Source organism: Apostichopus japonicus, chromosome 15 (genome assembly GCF_037975245.1).
Source record: "Apostichopus japonicus isolate 1M-3 chromosome 15, ASM3797524v1, whole genome shotgun sequence".
NCBI lineage: Eukaryota > Metazoa > Echinodermata > Holothuroidea > Aspidochirotida > Stichopodidae > Apostichopus > Apostichopus japonicus.
Genome location: NC_092575.1, coordinates 25,827,914 through 25,852,570, shown reverse-complemented (window position 1 = coordinate 25,852,570; position 24,657 = coordinate 25,827,914). Strand labels below are relative to the sequence as shown.

Here is a 24,657-nt window from a genome sequence, read left to right as displayed (position 1 = left end):
AAACATAAGTCTTGTTGCTGCAGTGTCAATGGAGTATTCTCTTCTTTATCATTTTCCATTAATCAGGTCAAATTCTTTTATTTGCTAATATTCCTGTCAAAAATTCAAATATATTTTGAGTCTTTATTATTTTAAGTAGAAAATAAAAGCAGTTTTATGTCAAAGAGGTTATTTTCATAAGGTGTACTCAAATAACTTCACAACTAAACAATGCTCGTAATTATGGAGGAGTCCTTATTGCATCAAATTACAAATAAATAAAGACTTTATCAATTCTTTCCATGTATGACAGCTATCATTGTGTCCTGTTTGTCTCTTTATAAAGAAAATACATTTTAAAATGTTGAAACTACACTCTAAATCTTTTAAACTTCAACGTCCTAATTTAGCAAACAAGTGACTGAACTTTTGCTGTTCAAAGGGTATGCTAGTCCTTTTTTTTGAAAATGAATTACGGAGTTAACAGTGTATCATGGTGTGAATGAAATATAGTGATTGCTGGTGTTCCTATTATTTTCATTCTTGGTGTATGACACTTTTTGTTATTATTGCTTGTATGTATAACTTGTAATTGTTAAACTGACTAAGCATGTCAGTACCTTATTTTGTGTTGGGAGTGAGCTTCCTTTACATTGGAAGATGATGAAAGATGTTATCCAAGCTACAGCGTAACCAGATTACCCAACTGTAAATATCAAATTACTAATTTACCTAGCACCTTGTTAGATTTATATCATGAATTGTAGAACATTTCACCTCCTTTAGTAGTAATTAGACTGTGTTCCGGTATTTCTTGCTTTAATAACAAAGAGAACTTATTCATTAATTGCGTACAACAGAAGATGAAGAGTTGGTTTGAAGCCATGACTACTGTCCCTTAGAAGAAATCTTGCAAATGGAGATCAAGCGATCTCTTTATAGCCAGCAGATTAGTCTTAACAACTTCTGGTTCGAAAATATCTAGAAGTTGACCAAACATGTAAGCTACACAACCTAGATATCTTTACTGATTGAAGACTAAAAGCAAAGACTCAACTCATTCTAGTAGGACAGCTAGGCTCTGGCAAGACGATGCTGTCCTCGCAGTTGGCCTTTGACTGGTGTTGAGGAGAGCCAGTTTGGTTAGCGCAGCTAATAGGTCTCCTCAAACCACTCCTGGACAGGCAGCAGGAAAAGACCGAAAAGGGGGCAGGGAACAAAAGCCAGTCAGGAGCGGCTATGGCCAGTCCGAACATGGCACCTGACCCAGAACCTGAGGGGATTGAGGCAGGGGAGGATATCCTTGATTGCAGAGCCTCGGTTCAACTATTGGGATTGGAGGACGAAGTAGACGATTCCTAGAATTTGACACGACTGGGGGGCGACTGCGTCCTCATGAACGTAAAGAAAGAGGAGACCTCTACTTGGGGAAGTGCAGTGCCTTCCGGACTGACGGCCAGTGCTGAGAAGATTTTTTTTAAGCCCATGGGATTTGAAGAGCTACAAGAGTAAGTTAAAAAACCAGCCTGAATTTCCAAGCTAACGGCGACAGGAGAGTGAAGCCACACGAAAGACGACAATGCCGGTAGACGCCTATTGCTATAACATGTTCAAAGCTATCAGGAAAAGAAAATGAACTGCCTTCCCAACAAAGGCAGATAGGGCTATCAGAGTTCCAGAGGAGACATGGAAACCACTGTTCAGATACCCAGCCATCCCCAAAAAGGCGAAAAAGAAGCTCATAACAGAGCAAGGCTCATCTTCCTCCCAGATCTACATAGAGCCAGCACAGATAAATTATGGGGGACATGGTGACCCGGTTGGGAATGAACTTCTGCGCTCATGCTCGCTTCTGCTACTTTTAGGGCTCCTAGTTAGACTGGTATACAACCAGTTCGTCAGGTTCATGAGTACCAGGAGCAAAATATAGTACCCCTAATCCAGTGGCTATCAGTTGAAGCAAGGGGGAAACTGTTTACTTTCCCATTTCCTGGGAAAACTTTTTTGAGGGGAGCTTCTCACAAAAACTCCAGGAGGAATTTTGCGGAGAGAAACCCTGGCCAGGTCGAAGTTTAGAACATTGGAGATATACATGCCTCGACCATACCGACTAAGAGTGACTAGACCGGCCAGAGGAGGCAGTGGGATGCCTCTGTGGACGGGGGTGGGGGGGGGTGGCAGAGGAAGATCTGGCTGCCCATCTTGACTATGGGCAGGATCTAGATGTTTGAGCAGAGGAAGCACAAACCCGACAAGATGGGACAGTGACCGCTCCTCCACGAGACCGTTGTTCCCAGTTCGGCCCTATGGGTGCCCACCTACCCTACATCAGCAACACCACAGGGAGGGGGGGGGGCAGATTAGCATACTTATCCGAGCAATGGGAAATGATAGGCTTGGACAAGTGGGTGTTGAGGACAGTATCCAAGGGACACCGAAGATAGTTTACCTCTAGTCTTACTTTCGGGGATAGAGGAAGGGCAGTGCCAACACACATATATCCCGTCGAGAGAATAGCTCTAGAGGGGGTGATTCAAGCCTTGCTGGAAAGGCACGCAATCCTCCTAACCAAACAAAGGACCGTTCTTGGTATCCCATCCTTAATCAGAAACCCCTCAACAAAAGATTTGTGAGGCCAAAACATTTCTGCATGGAAAACCTAACACTTGGGGAATGTGGGAGGCGAGCATAGACTAAAAGGCTTACCTACACCTACCGATGCACGAGGATCACTGACAGTAGCTGGCCTTCCACTAAGACAGGAGAGATTTTGAATTCAGAACATTACCGTTAAGCCTGTCCACATCACTCTGAGTAGTCAAGAGAGTGACGGGATCAGTGGTCTTCTTCCTGAGAAAGAGAGGGATGACTCTCTTTGTGTACCTTTACAACTGGCTAATAGTTGGAGAGTCAGAGGTGGACGCAAGAAAAAACGTACACAAAACAGGTACAGGTGTTTTAGGAACTGGGCTGGGTAATCAACAAGAAAAATATCACAGCTGTCATCGACACAGACAATCCAGTTTCTAGGGACTGTTCTACACTGCCGTCCCACTGAAATAAGGGTTGCGGCCATGAAAAGGGTGAAAGATCAAATACTGTTCCAACAAGAATCACCAACCTTGCTGTGACTACGGGCATTGGAACTAATGGCCATAAAGTTGACGTGGTCCAATTGTGCAGACCACGAATGAGGCCGTTGCCGCTACACTGTCTAAAAACCACTAACCCAAGGAATCTGGACAAGGGAGCACCAATTCCCAGGTCGGAAGGAGTGATTCTGCACCTACTGTTGTGATCGACCGTAGACAACTGGAACCAAAGCTCATGAAGTAGTGCGAATGTGACCTGGAACTTTGTACTGTGACTTTTATCCTCAAAACAGAGTAATGTGAGAAGAAGTACTAAACTGAATTCGAATAGATATTCCATGTGAGAGTGGCTGAGACTCTTATTGTCTTGAAAAATACTCATTTCAGTTGAATGGATCATTGGAGCAAACTTAATTCATATTGTAAACGTAACAACTGGAGAATGGATAGTGAGATGCATTATATATTTTTTTTATTATTTTATTAATGTCATTTATTTCAGATCATGGTCTGACATATGTCCGTCTTTAACATTCAGATTAGCTCTATTCTTGATTCCTTTTTTGTCATGGTGACGTCATGTATGTACATGTATGTATTTACAAGAAGTAGACCTTGTAGACAGATTCTTTCAATCATAGCTTATACAATTTAGTTATAAGTGGTATTTTCCTCATAAAATTTTGTGGTGGTGTAGGATGACAAAAGCATACAAACTGCAAGCTATCGTCTTATCTAACTGTGGGGTTATATTCACTCAAATTAATAAAATATGTATCATTGATGCTGGTATGTGACAACTATATGTCTATGCAATGCTATTAATTACTCAACTCACCTAAACTCCTTAAAACATGAACTCAAATATGGTTTGTAATTGGATGTTGTTTCTCAGAGTAAGTTCATGAAGAACAGGGAACTATGATTGGAACAAGTTAGTGCTGTATAGTTAATGATGACTACAATGAATCAACGAGCAAACTAAAGTTCAAAAGCAGTTGAGCGGTTGTTCTCCAAGAGAGTAATAAAAACCATTTCGTGTCTGAATTGAGTTAAATGTAGACTCCTATCCATTCTGTGCCATTCACTTCTTTCCATAAAGTACTATTTCCTTTCACTTCAGACGGTTCAACGGTTGGCCATTTTCCTATGAAATCCTATTTGTGTTCTCCTAGTATTAAGAACTTAAAGAGTATCATTCGTCCTCTAGGCTTACTTCTGAGAATTTACTTTTGACAATCATGTTTGAGGAGCTGGGTCTATATTTATTCTCATCTTACTGAGGTACTTTTTAGCAGTTGGTATCATATTCACCGTAATTTCCCCAAATTCATAGAGATATGTACATAAGCATATGCACAGTTCCATCTGTGATTGATACTTCTTGCAATATTGTGACAACAAACTTTAATACATTGGGAAAGTCAAATTATACTATGGAAAGGATTATGAAACCATTGTTAGTAGAACTTGAATGACATCATGTCATAACTGCAAGCTTACCAGTCTTTGCAGTAAGATTCACAGTGATAGCTAGTATGAACTACTATGCTCAGCAAGCAGTAACTAGTGTTAAGGTCAGGCTTAACGAAAACATCCGAAAATAATGGTGTCAGACCGCATGGTATCAAGGATACAGTGGATCAACCATCGATGGAAAATGAGAAAGGATAAACCACCAGCAACAGTTTGCTGTAAAGAAATCAATTATCCACATCATTGTCTGTAAGCTTCCTTACATGCATGATGTGGTTTGCTTACTCAGATAGTCACTCATAAGAAATTGGGAGAGCCTGGCTATATTTTCATGTCAACTTTGCCATTTCATAGTTATTTTCCAAATACCAAGGTTTTGTCACAGTAGTGATGGATATTAAATTTTCATTTTTGGTAGCATCATGTAAAGAATCACATGTTATACTGGTAACAATCTTACTTTGAACAACATCAGCAACAAATATCAATCCTCTTTTAGTAATTTAAATTTGAGTTTTTGTAAACATCAGTTTTGTTTTATAGTTAAGCATTTAGACTTCTGTGCTTTTATTTATTATTGACAACAAGAGAAATTTGGAAACTGATAAATACAGAAAGAGCAAAGTTTAATAAATATATAGGGGTGTAATATTTAAATATATATGTATATATATATGTATATATATAGAGTAGGTTGGCGTCTATCTTGGCGCAGAGTGCTCTATGTCCATTGGACAGAGCGGAATATATGTTGATACTAGATGAGACTAGTGGAACACTAGTGGTTGTAACTCGGAGTTTCACGCGTTATAGCGATCTTCAGACAACTCTGTCTGAAGATCGCTATAACGCGTGAAACTCCGAGTTACAACTACTAGTGTTCCACTAGTCTCATCTAGTATCAACATATATATATATATATATATATATATATATATATAATTAGCATTGTAGAAATGGAGAATACAATAGCTTTTGACAAATAAGCAAATAAGAGATATTAGTTTTCCTTAAAGTTTTTCAACATAATGAATCAATGCCTGTGTACACATTTACTGCAAATACTAGCAAATAAGAATTTACCATTTAGGAGACCACTCTTAACTGCAAACAAAAAATAACAAATAAAAATAAAATACTCCTGCTGAATGTCCCTGAACTTGTCTGATCATTCATATTGCAGACATTTTACCTTCCAATCCACTGCAAATGGAGCTTTGGGTCAACAAGGATGGAGGATTGCTGGAGCTTCCAGATACCGGTGTCAGCTTAGAAATACCTCCTGGTGCGCTGGAGAAGGATCAGTTAATCCAGATGAGAATTATTCCATATAATTTCAAGAATGATTTTGATCTATCATTCACTAGTAATTCATCAGTTGTGGTTGAGCTACTGCCTAGTAACCTAAAGCTACTGAAACTAGCAAAACTGACATTGCCTCACTGCTTGGTTCTCAAGAAAGGGTGTGAATGGAAAGCAAAAATATATAGCAGCCATCATGAAGAAGGTAAATGTAAATGCACGTATATTGCTTTTTAATATATTTCACCTATACTAGGTTTTTTTAATAAGAAGTTTTGCATAGTTATGATAGAACACAGTCTCTTACAGTGTTCAGTCACTGCATTTAATTGACTAATTAAAACATAATAAAACTCATATAAGTGCTACCTGTTAAAAGTTATTATTATTATTAAGAAATGTAAAATACCTTTTCTGTTTTATCTGGATTCTTCAGGCACCCAGCCTCTGTGGAGACCACAGCCGGACACGCCTTATGTACTAACTGAGCGAAATTGTGTTATCAAATTAAAACATTTTAGCTGGGAGAAATTTGAAATCGGCGATGAAATAGTTGAAGGCAAACGTATCGTGTTATATGCTGCTAAAGATATGTCATCCTCTCAAAGCATGACACTTATTCATGTTGGCTATTACTTGGACCTACCAGAGGGTGAAATGGTGAGGATATTGGCTGCCATTAGGGTTTCCATGAGATACATTGGTGGTGTTGTGCTGAAATTTGCTATTGTTTTGATATATGAAGCAGTCAAAATTTTAATTTTGGTTAAGATGTTGAAGGCTCAGCAATTGTGCATATGTGTGTATGCTTTTTGTGTATGAGACAACTAGCTTGATATTGATATCTCAACAACCACAAGATAATTGGTAGGTAGATGCATCCGATGTATAGAGGTGCTCAATTGTTTGTGGTTTGCATATCAGGAATATTAATGAGTGGGTGGGGCTTAACATGAAATTCTTAGAATGTCAAGATCTCTTCAAATTTATGTTATATTTAGTTCATACGTGGTATGGTAATGTTACTGCATGGTTAGTACATGTTATTTGCAACAACAGTTTTTACCTTATTAGTAATTATGGTTGGGTGGGGTTTAATGGGAAATATTCGAAAACAGCTTGTTAACACGATATCTCAACAAATACAAGTAGAATCAATGACATAAGTGGTAGATAGGTGCCTTATGATGAGCAGATGTAAAATATTGTTGTTGCATCCCATCTCATGAATATTAATGAGTGGGCTGGGCCTGACATAACACTTTTTTTTTAAATTTCAATTTCTCTGCAACCATATGCCCAATTAAGGTTATACTTTGGTCATGTAACTACATAGTATGTTCATGTTCATTGCAACTACAAGTTAACCTAATAAATATTTATGATTGGGTGGGGCTTAATGGAAAATTGTTAAAAACAGCTGAAAAGCAATATCGCAAGAACCACAAGTTAAATCAATATGATAATTGGTAGATACAGTAGGAGCTCCACTGTGAGTAGATGTGCCCTACTGTTAGTTCCCATCTCATCAATAATAATGATTGGGCAGGTTTAACATAAAATTTGGTTTATTCTGGAATGGTGTGGTTAGTACATAATAAGCGCGTTTTCATGACGTCTCCAACTTTATGTCATTAATATTCACCAAATTGCAAGGAATGGCTTTCAAACACAATACAAGATGCAATTGTTCCATGTTTTTCATCCATGGCATATTAGGTTTGTCACACTACATTCATGCAATCAACCTTCTTGTTTTGTGTGTTCATATCATGAATATTCTGTACATAAAATTATTAGTAAGATATCTCTGAAGTATATATGTCTAATTAGCTTTATAAATGTGTTTGAATATCACGATGTAAGTATATAGATACTGTTTATGCTTTTTGGATCGTAAACTTTGACCTTACTAATGCATGTATCTGCTTTTGTTTGCTTGCATTAGGCTAGCAAGTAATATATGTAGTCACATTAGTGTGTTTGTATGGGACACCATGACTTACAAACACAATATCTCAAGATAGTTAACCGGTAGTTCTAATATGTGGCTTCCACTTAATCAGTGCAAGAATATATATGTTTTGCGTGGCGTTCAAAGTTAATTTGGGGTCAACAAAAGGCAAAATGTGAAAAACTCAAAAACGTCTTCAGAACCTGAACATCAAAGATACTCATTTATGCATCGTAGAATTGCCGTATGTATTATTAAGATTTACATAGGTTGGTGTAGGTCAGAGGTCATTTAAGATCACCAGGGTTCAAAACTTTGAAATCCTTGTAAACACTATATTTCCAGATAGGAAACTTTCTTGGCTTTCATATTTTGCATGTGGCTTCCCTACATTATTTGAATTTCTTATGGTTATTAAAAAAAACCCTATTATTTTGGGTTGAGGTCAAAGGTCATATGAGGTCAGTAGCGGTCTACCTTTGAGAGAGATGATATGAATAGTAGATTATCCAAATGATAAGTTACATTGCTCCACCAATTGGTATAGGCGAAAGCTCATTGAAGGTCTGCAGAAGGCAAACCCAACAAAATTTTTAAAAGTCCGGTCTCAATGAAGTCTCAATGAAGTGAACGTTATGCTGAGTTGACTTCCCCACATGAAGTATGACCGCCTGGCTGTTTTAGGCAGAGGTCAAAGGTCATCTTAGGTACATGCAGTATGAACTTCAGCCAGGGTTAGCTTGCAAACTATTAGGGTCCTACTTATATGTATATATGTATAAATACATACATACATACATACACACACACATGCATGCATACATACATACATACATGCACGCACGCACGCACGCACGCACGCACGCACGCACACACGCACGCACGCACGCACGCACGCACGCACGCACGCACGCACGCACGCACGCACGCACGCACGCACACACACACATACATACATACACACATACATACATGCATACATACATACATACACGCATACATACATACATATATAATTGTAAATGTTTATGTATATGTATATATATATATATATATATATATATATATAGACATATATAATTGTAAACGTTTATGTATATATATATATATATATATATATATATATATATATATATACACATATAATTGTAAATGTTTATGTATATGTATATATATATATATATAAGTATATATATCTATATAAATTAATATATATATATATATATATATATATATACATATAATATATTATATATATATATATATATCTATATATATATATATGTAAATATATATATATATATATCTATATAAATTAAATTTATATATATATATATATATATATATATATATATATATATATATATATATATGAATACTTGTCTAGGCTATGTACCCTGATTGTATGTCCAGAGGTTCGAAACCGGTAAGGAAGGTCGTAATTCCACTGTAGGCGTTTGTCACCTGTATCGAACAATACTAGTTCTGTTTTCGGTGACATATTTTGCCTTACTCTAGAGATAAAAAATGATGCTAACCAACTCGAAATAATTTGTGATTCTTAAAGCCGGATTTCGAAAGAGATACTTTGAACAGACTTTATGTTATTGCAATGGAGGTAAACGACAAAGGCAAATGAATATATATCAATGAAATTCGTAATGAGTTGGAAAATCAAGAACAGTGAAAAAACTTTCAGCCTCCACCGGGATTCGAACCACGGGCCTTCCGATGATGCTAACCAACTCGAATTCATTTGGAATTCCTAACTGTTTCAAGTAGTATCTGGAGGCGGGCAAGTTACAAAAGCTGCTGGTGCTAAATTGGTTTATTCATTGAGTCACACTTGTCCAAATGATAAGTCTGGTGTGAACTACTGCGCTTATATGTGCTCTAGTTTACATATTGATATCTGTAGCATCTTGTCAACTGTTTCTTAATTCTACATAATTTTTGCTTGTTTTCTCTTTTCTCTGTTTGAAGGTTGTCAGCATAAATGAAGTCTCTTTCTTGGTAAGAAAGTCTGCAGTATTTTTTAAAGATGGAATGTTACCCCTGAAATGTCATTATGACAGGATAGAGCCACAATATTGGACCCATTGTGCTGAAAAGGAAAACCCAAAGGTATGGTGGACTCTAATCAAACAATATTATTCAATACTATTAATGAAGTGGACAATATTAAACTGAGCATAGTTTAGAAAATTCAATTTTTATATATCATGATTGTGTGAACTGGTCTTACTGTTCAAAAACATGCAAAGGCAAGTTTAAAAATAAGTAATGTTGAGTCATCTTTTCAATATACCAAAACATATGTTTGTTCGCAAAATGCCATTTATATCTGGCAGAAGATGTGTATCACGCAATATAGCTTTTGATGGTTTGAAAGGTACTTTGGGGTTAAAACACACAAATCTTGAAAAACATGATGTTGCAGACCGGAGATTGGTGGCAATTACAATAATCACAGCCCTTGTCATGTGGCTTGCGCATTCTGGCTGTGAGGTATTTAATAGTTTTAAACAGTCAAAGGTCAGCAGAGGTCAAATTTGTAAAATTATAAACACCTAATATATCAATAAACTTAACTTGAATTAAGTTGCACACTCTGCACAAACTAAACTCTTCACATGCACAATGAATTGGTGTTAAGGTACTATGCAACAAGTCCAAACTTTCTAGGATAGGTCAAAGGTTATCTGAGGTGAACAAATCTCAAACCTGAATACTTTATAACTGCAATATCTCAAGAAAGAGAATCTTGCTAAATGTCATACCACGTATGTAGTGCCATGTAATAGTACAGTATGTCTGGCCTCCTCCTTAATCTCCAGGTCCCTCGGAGTGCGGTCGACGGCTTCTTTGAACTACTTGTTTACTTTTAGCTCTCTGGAAGGACTAGTTTTTTCTCACGTCAATTTCTAATGTATTACATTGATTTGGCCCTCTGTTACAAGGCTATTATGTCATGATAGGTCAAGTTTACAATGACGCGTGAAGTAATATTACTATCTCAGGACACATATATCTTGGCGCATACTTAGCAGGTCACGTTTTAGATAAAGCTCCCATTGGTTATCTTCCTGACCAATCACTCCCTGCCTTGATGACGTGTAGCATATTATATTGGTTAGCGTGTGTAATATCTCCATTCTGCCATACCTTTACAGTGTAGAAGCACTGTGAACACGTACTCAGCCTAGAAGCATCCGACTTTTCTGTGCTAGCCCAGCATTTGCGTATCTGTCTCTGAAGTGATCAATTGAAAGCTCCAGTAGTGTTGAATGTAACATCTCTAGCTCTCTCATAATCGAAATTCATTTTATAATTTAATTGCAAGGCAATCAAAAAATGAATCATCAGAGGAATCAAGAAAATTATTGTCTTCTTATTTTAAGGGAAAGTCTCTCTCTCTCTGTCTCAGCTGCCGAGGGAACATTCACTCAGTTCTGTCATTCTATACCCTTTGACCATTTACCCAACTTGAATTCCTGACTGAGCTAGCCGGCCACACAACAGTAGTTTGAGCAGAGCTGTGAGAACGAGTTCCTTACATTTTAGTGGAAGTTAAATGACCTTTTAGTTTGCAAGTTTGTTTTTGCACTGTGGATTGCTTTGATGATGTTTGACAGGTCTGCAGGTAATAGGTGCAGAAAGCTACATTAGTATGTGTAAAATATTTAAATTACTAGCAATGATGAATGCAGTTAGTGTGTATAGTAGAAGCTATATCCTTCAGGAAAGTCCATTGGTTCTTTCAGAAAAACAATTTGGAGGGTCCCTTTCTAGTAAAGTTAGTCACAAACATGTCAACAACTTTACCATTAAAAACATGGATTTTCTCTTACCAGCTGAAACAGACATGGAATAGCTTTTTGGGTTTTGCATGTGACATTTTCACATTTAATGGGCTAGAATTATTCAGTCCAGCCTTCTTAAATCTTGATTGGCATATAAAATTGTGAACACAACTAATTAGACCTAGTTCTGATGAACATTTCTTCAGAGAAGATCAATTCTTTTCCATAACATTTTTACACTCCCTTCTGGTTTCTTTCTAGTAGAAAGAAGTTAAAAAATTCTATTCACTTCTTTACCACCAAATTTTGATGTTCTCTGAGTACAAGGGACAAATGTGAAATCAATTACCGCTTGGTTTCAGGGAAAATAACATCCCAAGAAGTGACAATAAATTATCTGCAACTACAAATCTGACATATTATGTTGAAATGATTTTATACGGCTTCATCAGATATATGTCAAAAATGTATACTGTGTATAATTCTTCCCCAACTAAGCTGTTTGAGTAATGGGTTGTTTTCCTAAAATGGTAAGTATATATCCACTGGGAGGATTTTTTGTTCTTGTTCGTACTAACTGCCCATGAAGCATAACCCTACATTAGGTTGGTATATCAGGCACTATATCATAGGATAGCGAATATTCTTGTGAGTAATTAAACAAGAATGTTAAAACTGTCACCTTTCTCATTTCAGGAAATAACTTTTAAAATGGCTGCCACCTCCATAGGACTTTACTGCACATTTGCGTTACATATCAAGGAAGGTACACTTGAAAGGGGCAATCGTTTATGTTACTTCAAGGCTGGGCAAGGATCACAGCTTGCGGAATTACTCTTTATTCTAAAGGTATATAATGTTTGGAATATTTTACAATAACTATTAGGTTAATGGTAACATTCCTGGCCAAAATAGCTTCTTATAATAAAAATGTTTGTACTCATTTTATATCACATGACTTGATTTCCAGAAGAAAGTAGCTTCTTTAATGGAATTGAATATGTAATTTGCCTGTAAGGAGGCAGGGAGGTCATTTTACTGAAGGTAGTAAGGCTATCAGTTAACAAATATGTTATATAAACAATTACAATGTTAGTACCACAGAGAAACTTGGAGTAACAATAAATGATTGAATCACAGGAAGTTTGAATTAAGTGAACAAACTGCCAGGAAAAACTGCTATAAAGTGGAAACTTTGCTATGAGAGGAATGTAATGAATAGCATGTATAATTTGAAGGTATTGTTTTTAAAGCGAGAACTGAGCGGGACCTAGAAATTTGAAACAATTTGATTCTATGGTACCACATTTGTGAGGCCTAATATGTTTGAGACCATTGGGGCCCACATTGTCTTTATGTTGCAATAACTCTGCAACCTTAAGTAGGATTGTAGCAAAACATATTATATATTTGTTGGTAAATAGCTGGTGCATTTCGGCCATCTGGGCCCCCCAAAAAATTCCAGGCCCATTTTGGATCTGTGTGGGCTCAAATTTGAATTCCACCTCAAAAGCTCCAGAGGACACATTCTTTGGTCCCAAATTTGTGGGGTCCAGTTGGGGCCCACATTTTGGGAGTTTTTTTTTTGGCGGCATATATGTTTTTGAGCCACTTTGTATGTGCCAACTAGTTTTGGGACCATTTAGCTCAAAATTGTATCGAGCTCAATTTACTTTGAAAGGGACAAAAATCTAAACTGCAATAAATCCACAACCTTATTAGATTATATCCAAACTTGGAATATAGTTGTTTGTTAATATCTTTTAAATGTGGGCATGCATATCATGATATTGAGTTGATTACATGCAACACTTTAATATTCCACTAAGCAAGGAATCGCAGTGCCTGTTGGGCTGTTCTCAACATATTCTAACTTGTTGGATTCTGGTGTAAAATATAAATTTAGTATGGTACCTTTCTTTAGAAAACTTGGCTTTTACACCAGCATGTCACCTGGAAAATATTGACGAAACCCAGTTATGTTGAGAATGAATATTTTGCAACTGATTGTATTGTATCATTAATATTTTAATATTACAATATTCCATATTTCTTCAGCAAGACATATTTGTATGGTTCATCCTCTGTTTTCTTAAATGAGCTATAGAATATACTGTAAGCATACATATAAAAAACAACTGTTTTTTGCACTGCACAAATATAACCTGTTAGCCTTTAACCATTCATGTGTTGTAATGGGTATACTTGTTTTCTGATGTTAGGACGGAGAGAAAGATTCTAGAGCCAGCAGTTCTGACAAATGTGTAGGTACAGGAATATCTCAGTCACAGAAGAAGACTTGTGATGAAAGTCCAACTGTCAAACAACCCCTAGAAAATATTGATCGAGAAGTCACAGAAGACATTCTGAGGGTAATAATTCCAAAATACTGTTGTCTTGGAAAAAGTCTTTCTGGAGCGTATTACACAAATTGGTGTATTACAGTTTGGCCAAGTTGACCCTTAAGGCATCCCCACTTTGAGTTTCAGGCTCCATGGTTTGCTTTCATGTATTCCTCATTATTTATTTCTACTAAATTGTTTGCCATGCCATATTACTGATATTGCTTTATGATTTCTGATTTTAATGAGGTATGTTCTTGCTGAAGTTAGTTTCATCTACGGGACTGAATTGTTCAATAGTGAATGCAGTAACCTATAATGATTTTTGACAGAGCATACGCCCAAGCTCTAATATGAAACCGTGCCATGCTTTGTGACGGAGCTGTAACAAATAAGAGTTCGTCAATTGAATGCTGACTGCACACCTCTTGCCAACAATTCCCAATGTTCACAGCTGACACACATGTTTGCAAATGGTGCAAGAGAAGCATACAACCGGCACAATGTTGGTTCACAAGTCAACTTTTGGTGATTACATACAATAAAGTATGTACTGAGCACAACTTTCAAAGTATCATCCACTCTCTTGTGTATAGATTCTCTTCTTAGGTGCAGCATCAGTTTCCTTGAGCATGCAAAATGGAAGTGAGTTTACAAACTTCAATGCAATCATGTAAATATGACTTAGAGTTTTCTGTGGGTGTGAAAACTGAGTAGCAGTATGCAATTTGTACTGACAAGTTTTTCGGGTTCAGCTGTACCATTAAATTTCATTCCCTCAAGAAGTGTTCATGTTGATCAAATAGTACCAATAAACTTGACATTAACATGTTCATTGGGTCCTTTGTTCCCTTGGAGACTAAATTAGTTGGAAATGCACTGTGCAATATGCAATTTATCGACCATGCACTCGCGCACCTGCATTACAAGCTAAAATCCCATGAACTGCATTAAAGTAAATATTAATCTGCTGTTCTGGTTATCGCATATCCTTACCTTCAACACAATTTCGTTTGTACTCTTTCGCATTCTTAACAAAATTAATGAACTTTCTTCAAGAAAGTTTCTTGTGCTGTAGCAATTCAACATGGAAGAAAGGATGGGCAACTGATTTAGATTGTTTGCAAGTAAGCAAGTCTCTGATTAGGCATACACCTTGAACTAATATTTTTTGTTGTACTCTGACAAGTGTACACAGCACATGCATTTGTATTATACTCTGAATCAATGATTTAGCTATTTGCTGCAATTTAGGACATGTCTACATTGTCTTGATATACAACAGGCTGTATAATTTCTGTGGGCTATGCCAGCGCAGAACCCCCTCCCCTTATAAAATCCTTTGCCTCTGCCCCTCCCATAAAGGTTCAGGCCCCTACCACAATCAGTGGGGAGAAATGTTTAATTTATAACAAATTTTATTACCAAAACATTCCATTTTGAGATATTTTTGAGGACTAAAATTATACGCTTAAAAGTATCCCTCAGAATGCTCCATTTGCCTTCTGTTATTTCATTTTGATTCCTTGCCAAAGTCAAAGTCTAAACACTTTGTAAACAACTCACAAAGTAGAGGTTGGATGAGTAGCACATGGATGCATGTTATTGAGTAGAATAAAACTTTTTCTTAGTTCAAAGGCAATTTGAGGTCAACAGAGGTTAAAGTCTGAAACTTGTGTAAGGTCTCACACTCGTTTAAGGTGGTTAGTAGTAAAAACGTTACCGTATATAACTCAACCAACTACAGAGTAGGTAAAAATTGTAGTTGAGCGAATGTTGCCCCATAATGTGTCCTACATGCATGTAGCCAAAACAAATAATGACAGAGTTTGTACCTTCCTCCAGAAGATTGCACATTCTCAATGTTTTTTTTTTTTGTAAACCTGTGTTAAGTAAGGGGTGGTATTGCAGCATTCTACAGAAATTTCATATTTTACATTGGCTGGGGAAATGTCCATTGCACACTTGGGGCTGCTTGAAAAGGTTACCATAGTAGTCACCATTTCTGAAATGTACTGTTAGGTCCTAGTTCTATATTTCAGAATGACAAAACATTCATCACTCATAATATCTGACAGACTGGTGACAGGCAATATTCATTCTTACTTGCCAAAAGAAATTAGGAGCAACAATGTGACAGATCTTACACCTTCTTACATTATAACATTATTTTTATTTTGAGCACCACATCTTTGACGACTGGCTTTCCCATATAACACTAAATGTCACAGGAATTGACATTAGCTCGTTTAAGTGGCTGAGAGAGTTCTCCAAGTCCACCTATGACACTACTGATGACAACTTTCACAAGGGAATTAATTTTGAAATGGTCAAGTTATCTAAAACTCGTTTCTGATCTTCTGGACGTTAGGACACACAGTTGCTCTATCAATCAGGTGATACATACATAAACATATACTCCAGCACCCCAAGTAATGGGACACACATCTTATTGTGCTCATTGTGGAAATGATGTTTGCCAACTGCATGTGTGCCAGATGGGGATGTGCACCATGTGCAAATATTTTAAGCAAATTGCTTACTGCACAAATTTGTATACGTGCACACTCCATGAGTGCTTGTTTCACCTGCAATCATGCAATATGAGAAAATGCGCCCAGAACGAGCAACTTGCAACCATTTTGAAACAACTCACATGGGCGTTGTGCGTGAAGTTCATTCCAGTTATATGCAAGGGCTACATGTTAAAATGTGCAAATAGAGCATGCGTTGGGTATAAATGAGCAGAATACACATTTAGGTTAAGTGGTGACTCACAACTTATCACCAATATTTGTTTCATAATGTTCTTGATTTGCTCTTTCAGGGTATGCACGCGTGCAAATGAGTTTCAAATTTGTACTTTTGAGAAGCCCTTTTTATTATTTTCATCACAATTGAAAGACATCTAGCTAGTGACTATCATTATATTTTGTCTGCTTCATTATCTGTAGTGTGGTCATGGATCCTTTTTTTCCAGTTGAGTCATAACCGGTGATTTTCCTGACTCAAGTCACAATATTATCTTTGTGGGGTAAACTCCTTTGAGTGACTTCACTCTTGGAATTTAGTGACTCATGACCCGCATGTTAATTCCACTATCACTCTGTATCACATTTTAATATATATCCAATATACAGTAGTTATCAGTTCTGGTATACGTGGTAAGAGAACTCTAAATGGAAGACAATCGCTGTGAGTATTACTTCACTATGTAATCAATTTATCAAAAATATGATTAAATACTTTAAGCACGAGGACCTGATAGTGAACCGATATAGTTTGTGTATGTTTAACTTAGGTAAAACTCAATATACAAATACTTTGATCATATTACAGGAACTCTCTGGGGAAATTCCAGATAAATGGAAAGAGGTAGGTAGAAATCTTGGACTTAAAAACTCAGAGCTTTCTATCATTAAGAAAAATAACGACCTGGATCACAAGGAAACTGTTTATCAGATGTTGTTGACTTGGAAAGAGAGAAACGGGAGTGGAGCCACATACAGAAAACTGGGAGAGGCTTTAAATATAGCTGGCCGCAAAGACCTGCAGCTATGGCTGTATGATCAAGGTAAATATTTCATGTAATAATATAAATATCTATAGGAACTTAGCAATTAAATATATAACTGTTTCATACATAAAAGTTCACTAAATTTCATTAAAATCTCACTTTCAAAACTTTCTTATTAATGAAGTGGACTGATGGAATCAAATTTCATTATTCCAGGAAATTGTCCATAATATCTCATCGTTGTAAAGCTACAAAGGTTCCCTCTATGTTCATGTTAGACACCAAGTAACAACTTCAACGAAAAATAACACTAACTGTTGTAAGGATATTTTATTTGTAATTTCTGTGTAGGGTATAATTTTTGCCAGAATGCTTTCTTGATGATGTTTATTTTGTGACAAAAATACGTCTGCATTAAGAAGATTTTGGCCATTTGCATATAGAACATTTTTGACCACCATTTTTTCTTTTCTACTTTTTTTAGCCACTATCCAAGATGATAACTTATCATAGTTTGATCTAGGCAAGTGCTGTGCCAACAAACAGAGGCAGAAATGCAAATCTCCAGCCAAACTGTTACCTCCTTTTGTTTTAGGAACGAATGTGACAGTGTCTTTCAGAAAGGCAAATTGTGGTGTTGTTGAAAACACATTGACAGATTCAGTCAGTCTGTATATTTTGAATATTGCAACTGTAATAACTGATATCTGAAGTCATATGTGAGTTGAGAGGTTTTGACTACAATTGATATGAACAAAAACATATTTAAATGAATTATGTCAAGAAATAAGCAAAACTCAAATTTGTCTTAAAGCATAAATCAGTTTACAGCTGCAGAAAATGTCGTTTCATCTCTTTGGTTATTTGTAAATTTCAACTTTAAACCTACTATTAATAACAAACATCAATTTATAATTATAGACTTGCATTTATGATTAACTACCATTGTAGACAACACTACTCGTGCTGCTTTCTGGTTCTTATGTTAACAGAATATCATTTATCATTTCGTAATGTTTCAGGTGGTATGACCGAATCAGATAGCCAAAATATGATGTGAGAACAAATTTTCTTCACGTGCATGGTATTAAAAAAGCAATAGAGAAATCCTTTTCTGGTCTATTAGGCCATATAAATATTTCTCGTGCACTCCCATTTCAAGGCTTTCATATTAAAACTGTTTTGATGGATCCAAAAGGGTGTAAAAGGTTTTATAATATTTTATTAATAAATAATAAGGTCCAATATAAATGTATTCACAAATGGAACATGCTCTTGTCCCCAATTTTGTCTGAAGTAGATTGGTATAAGGTGTGCTCATACAATTGGAAATGTACTTCTGAGGTGAAGCTCCGTTGGTTACAATTTCGTCTACTTAACAGGGATTTAGGGACAAATACTCTCATGGTTAAAATTGGCAAAACCATTGATCCATTGTGCACTTTTTGTGGGGTGGCAGATGAGAGTTTAATTCATTTATTTTGGGAATGCAGCTTCATTCAGAAAGTATGGAGGGATTTCCAAATCTGGGTTTAAATTAAATTGAGCATCAATATTGTAGTTAGTAAAGAGCTTGTTCTGTTTGGAAATTATTTGTACAAAGACTATGTGTTTAATAACATCCTTCTGTTTCTGAAATTTTGTGTTTAGCAAGTAAGGTTAAAAATGAGAAACCTTCCTTTAACTATGGTAAAATTGATTTAAAGAATTTTTATTTAAAAGAAAAGTTTATGTATCTAACTAGTTGTAAGCAAAATGCTTTTGATATCAGATGGCATAAGTGGAAATCTTTATTTGAAGTTTAATGATTTATTTGTTGTTGTCATTAATATTGACTATTGGTCATAAATTATATGTTATTATGAATTGTACATTGTTTAGACTCTTGTTGGAATGTCATAAAAAAAAGGAAAAAGAAAAAAAAAAGATAGCCAACACAAAAGAAAGGAGAACAGATGTCAGTTATACTGTTCATCATCATCTAGCATCTATTTGTGAGATATTCAGAATAGTTCAAGATATTTGAGAGAATAATTTATAAACGTATTCATAATTTTATTAAACACAATGTTTTGTTTAAAATTCAATACGGCTTCCGTCCAAGACACTCAATTGAACTTGACTTAACAAATGCTTTGGATAGATTGTGTGACGCAGTGGACAAGAAACTGATCTCAGTGAGCGTTTTCTTAGATTTGTCTAAAGCGTTTGACACCATTGATCACGAGATTTTATTTATGATACTCATAGGCGTAGGAGCCTAATTTGATTTGGGGGGGCTGTAACGACTTGCCCGAAAAATATAGCAAAAATTTTTCGCGCGCGTTCAACATTTCAATGTGCATATCATATAGGCATTCATCGGTTATTACATCACATGCATTTACCCGATGAATGCTTATATGATAAGCTCACTAAGATGTTGAATGCGCGCGAAGCGCGCGAAAATTTTGGTTTTATTTTCCGTGTTATCACCCTTTCATATTGGTTATAATTATTGGGGAAGTCGTTACGATAATAATAATAATATCAGTTTAACCATTGAAAAACCATTGCAAAGTAACCATTGCAAATTATTCTTCTTTCAGTAGGTGCCCGAAAAATTATCACCATATTGCCCGAATTTTCACTAAAAAAAATGAAAAACACATTGCAAATTATTTTTCTTTCAGTAGGTGCCCGAAAAAATATCACCATATTGCCCTAATTTTCACCAAAAATTTTGGTTGGGGGGGCTGCAGCCCCCCCAGCCCCCCCGCCTCCTACGCCTATGATGATACTAAGTCATTATCATGGTATAAGAGGTATCGCACTTAGTTGGATTGTGAGTTATTTCTAATATAGAATGCAATTTACATTATTCAATAATGTCAATTCAAATCCATTGAATATTGTATGTGGTCCCAAAAGGTCTCAAAAGGTTCTATTTTAGGACCTCTGCGCTGTATTATTTATGTTAAGGGCATTTATCTTGTTTCAGAGAATTTCTCCACCATTTTGTTTGCGGACAATACTATAATTTTCTTTACTGGCCCCAATCCTACCATGAATGATATAATTTGCTGTAAACATTCTCAATTTTACTCATGGTTTTCTACTGATAAACTATCTCTTAATGTGAGCAAGACAAATTAAATAGGTTTTCATATAATATTCAGAGAAATTGTCATTTGGCATTAAAATCGATGGAAAGTGTTTCAATAGGGTAAATTCTACAAGTTTATGTTATTGCTTCTGGTCTAACCTAGAATAATCATGTTAAGTCTTTTTTAATGATTGTTGCTAGAGATGTTGGAATTCGTTCTAAACTGAAGCATTCACTACCTAAGAATATTCTTCGTTCATTGAACTTAACTCTTATATATCCTCACTTGAATTACTGCATGACAGTTTAATCTGGCACAGCATATTACAATAATACACGTTTTCACTCTCCAGAAAAGAGCAATTCGCCATATATCGTCTGCTAACTACAATGATCCCACTAGCAAGCTATTCCCTGCAGTCAATATTCCCAAACTTCCCTGATTTAATCAATGTTAATATAGGCACTTTTACTTATCGATCTATATATAAATAACATTAATTCTCCCGTCTTAAAAGATTTCTTTTTCTAACAACAAAGAATTACACATACACAATACACAAGACAGGCCACCAACATATGCGCATGCCACGTCATAAGACTAACATTAAGAAACATAGTTAACGTTATCGTGCTATTACTTGTTAGAAATATTTGCCGAATACTCTGAGAATTTTGTTTAACCACACTCATTTCAAAAGAAACATAGCTCATTCAATTCAAGTAACTATTAAGAATGTTCCTTTTATTGTTATCCGATCTTAGATATGTCCCTTATTTCAGTTGACATTTCTTTTTTCTCGGGTCAGTAGGGGGAGCAGTTGGTTTTTGTTTTGTTATTTGATATATTTTCCTTGACATAGGGTGTGGCACTACTCGTTTAGACTTGCAAGATTTTCTAGGCCACTTTCTCCCTCGTTTTATTTAAGTTCATGTTAGTAACATACTCATTGTTAAACCTGTATATTGATGAGAAACAAATTAAAAACTAGTTTATAATGTGGTTATGTAAGTTTGGTTTGAAATATAAACAGCTGCTATAATATATGTAGCAATTGTTTTCTGCACTTCATGAAAACATTTAGCAGTTGCGTAATTGAGTCACTAGTAATATCTGTGAGACTAAGGAAAATGTATCATTTGGAATGTATCTTTTTTAGTAGAGGTTTTTTGCTAGAGATTACCTTGAAATAAAAACTCCAAGTAAATGAAGCCTGCTGATTTTTTATTTCTTGCCGAAGGCCGAAAGAATCTATGCGATGGTGATGGTGTGCGTGTGGGGGAATCAGTCGCCATAAAACCTACCGGTCACTTCGCCCAACAACCATTTCACCCAACTGCCATTTCGCCCAACCAGCCTGGTCATTTCGCCCAACCAGCCTGGTCATTTCGCCCAACCAGCCTGGTCATTTCGCCCAACCTTTTTTTTTACTAATTGTCAGTCAGAATAATATTACTTTTTCTTTTTCACTAGTTCAATTTGGTTTATTTTGGGTTATGATACTTCGTGGTCGGTAAATAAAGTGAGGTTCGCTCGATATCGATCGGAGTCTAAGCAGTTATTTCGGGTATAATGCGAGGACTACACTACTTTAGGCGGTAACGCATACAATGGAAGTCATTATATTACACAAACAATGGGAATCGGTGTGGAATAATATCACCTTTTTGATTTCACTAGTTCAATTTAGTATATTAATCCACAGCTATTGTTATGCTTGATGACTCCGGTCAAGGGTTTATCAAGTCCGCCAGGCATTAATCAAGGCTATTGTTCACAGCAGTTAGGTGTTTATCTAGTTCTACATAGTGTTAATTTAATATTATACAAACAAAGGGGAATCGGTCTCCATAAAAACCTATCAAACCTAACCCCTAAAACACTGATCAATCCTACTGAAGTGACCTGCTTCCTGCGTGTGTGTGTATGTGTACTCGTACTGCGATCTGAAATGTGAACAAGGAGCGAATCAGCAGACGAAACGAATCAACGTATAGCGAAGCAACTCTACAAAGCAAATTGAATCGGCAGAGCAAAGCGAATCAACAGAGCAAAGCAAATCAGTGAAGCGAATTTGTGTGGAACGCGGAAAGGGTAATTATTATGCTGTCTACTTCTTTGCTGTCTGTTATAATGTTGTTGTCTCCCTCGATGTTGCTCTCTCCTTTGATGCTGTTGTCTCCTTTGATGTTGTTGTCTCATTTGATGCTGACAGCGTTGTTCAAATTTATGACGTCAAAATACGTATACAAATTGAAAGCACGTGGGCCTAAAGTTATGATCGAAGATTTTTGCTTCCCTTATTTTTACCCATACAATGACATCACATAGCCTGTAGCTTTGATCCAGGCAATGCGGTAAACCGGTTATACTTACGAAGGCTCCATAGTTATATACCTATGGTTAGGCTAGATCCGTATCTGTAACTTGACAACATCTATTTTTTCGTAGATTGAAATACTTTCGTAGTTTCTTTACCGATTATAGAGAGATTTCCATCATTTCTGCTTTGTTCGCAAATAACCTAACCCGACAAGATGAGCTGGTACGAAAGAGAATGACGTCGTTCTCTTTCAAACATTTTTGCTTGTTCTGAAGCACTAAACTCTTTGAATTTGTATACGTATTTTGACGGCATAAAAGTGAACAGCGCCGTCACCATTAAATAATTCCGATAACGATTAGTTTCAGCTTAAGAAGTCTCAGTCTACCAATAACCCTTTGCAGCGGCGTAACGATGAGCATTGGGCCCCCTTTCTTCAACTGTATGTCCGATTTAATTCATATTTGGTATGGTGTGTAAGTACATATTATGTACATGTTCTGTACAACAACAACTTTTACCTTATTACTATTCATAAGTAGGTAGGGTTTAATTCATATCATGTCAATATGTCTTCAACAGTATGTCAGCTTTAGTTTATTATTGGTATGTTGATGTAACTACATAGTACGTTAATGTAACAACAAGTTCTATCTAGTTAATATTTATGAGTGGTGGGACTTGCTGGGAGACCGTCGAAAACGGCATCTCAACAAACACAAGTTGAATCAGTGTCATACTTGATCGATAGATGCCATATGTTCAGTAGATATGCCCTATTGGTTTTGGTTCATGTTTTGGCCGGGTAAACTCAAATTTTGTGTCCAGCTCAAATGCATTTTGGGACACATTCTTTGGGCCTGAATGTTTGGGGTCCCAATATTTTTGGGACCATTTGGGCCCACATTTTGGGAGCTTATTTTATTTGGGAAAATGTATTTTTGATTCAGTAGTTTCGGTCGCATATTTTTGGGACCATGTAGGTAGGCGCACCATTTCATTGAGCCCAATGTTTTGAGGGTGAACAAAATTATAAAATTTCAACAAAACAGTGTGCCAATTGGGCTCTTGTTATACTATGTCATTAAATAGGCTTTGTCAACATGATAACTGATTCCTGCATTAGTCAACACATCATCCTCATCATTTTACTTGCACAACTTCATAAATAGGAACATGGCTTAATACCATGTTAAGGCATCAGAACCACTCAACGTTTTCGTTTTCTGGGTGCATTCTCTTAAAGTGCAAGTTTTGGTTTTGATGCCAAAGGCTCAGTAATTTTTGAAATCGTGATTGTATGTGAGTTTATGTGACGGCCAGTTTGTAAACACGATTTATCAAGAAGTACAAGATGCTACATGATGTGCATATGTGCCTCATTGTTTGTGGGTCCCATCTTATGCATATTATTGAGTGGGCAGGGCTTAGTGAAATTCTTATAACGGCAATATCTCTTCAAATATCCAATTGAGTTCATACTTGGTATGGTGATGTCAGTTGATGATAGGTACATGGTCATATAATCAAGAATTTCATTCCCATCATTATTCAGTAATTGATGAGGCTAGAGTGTTATCACAGTGAAAAGCTTGTAAACGGTAGCTACGGGGGGGCACGTGCCCCACGACAAAGCCGTGACCCTCAGGTGCCCCCTCCCAGAGGGAAATTGGTCCAACTTTTGACATTTTTATCACCAAGCATCGCCCTTTCCAGGCAAGTCCAGCGCCGCAGCCCTTTACCCTCGCAAGTTTTAATCTATATACCTTCCCGAAGGGAGAGA

The 24,657-nt window shown here is 36.4% G+C and overlaps 1 protein-coding gene across 3 annotated transcripts in view; it reads left to right on the top strand.

Annotated features, from left to right (window-relative positions):
* The window catches only part of LOC139980831 (uncharacterized), a 49,639-nt gene extending 27,937 nt beyond the window's left edge, over positions 1-21,702 (top strand). Inside the window, exons 18-24 of one of the 3 annotated variants that reach the window (XM_071992783.1) lie at positions 5,731-6,054; positions 6,286-6,509; positions 9,787-9,927; positions 12,303-12,455; positions 13,829-13,978; positions 17,288-17,522; positions 17,950-21,702. In XM_071992783.1, coding sequence (XP_071848884.1) covers positions 5,731-6,054; positions 6,286-6,509; positions 9,787-9,927; positions 12,303-12,455; positions 13,829-13,978; positions 17,288-17,522; positions 17,950-17,978 — 1,256 coding nt within the window. In that variant the 3' untranslated portion in view covers positions 17,979-21,702. The remainder of the gene's footprint in view (positions 1-5,730; positions 6,055-6,285; positions 6,510-9,786; positions 9,928-12,302; positions 12,456-13,828; positions 13,979-17,287; positions 17,523-17,949) is intronic. The other 2 variants (XM_071992784.1, XM_071992785.1) reach the window with 2 other exon arrangements.
* The last annotated feature ends 2,955 nt before the right edge of the window (positions 21,703-24,657 follow it).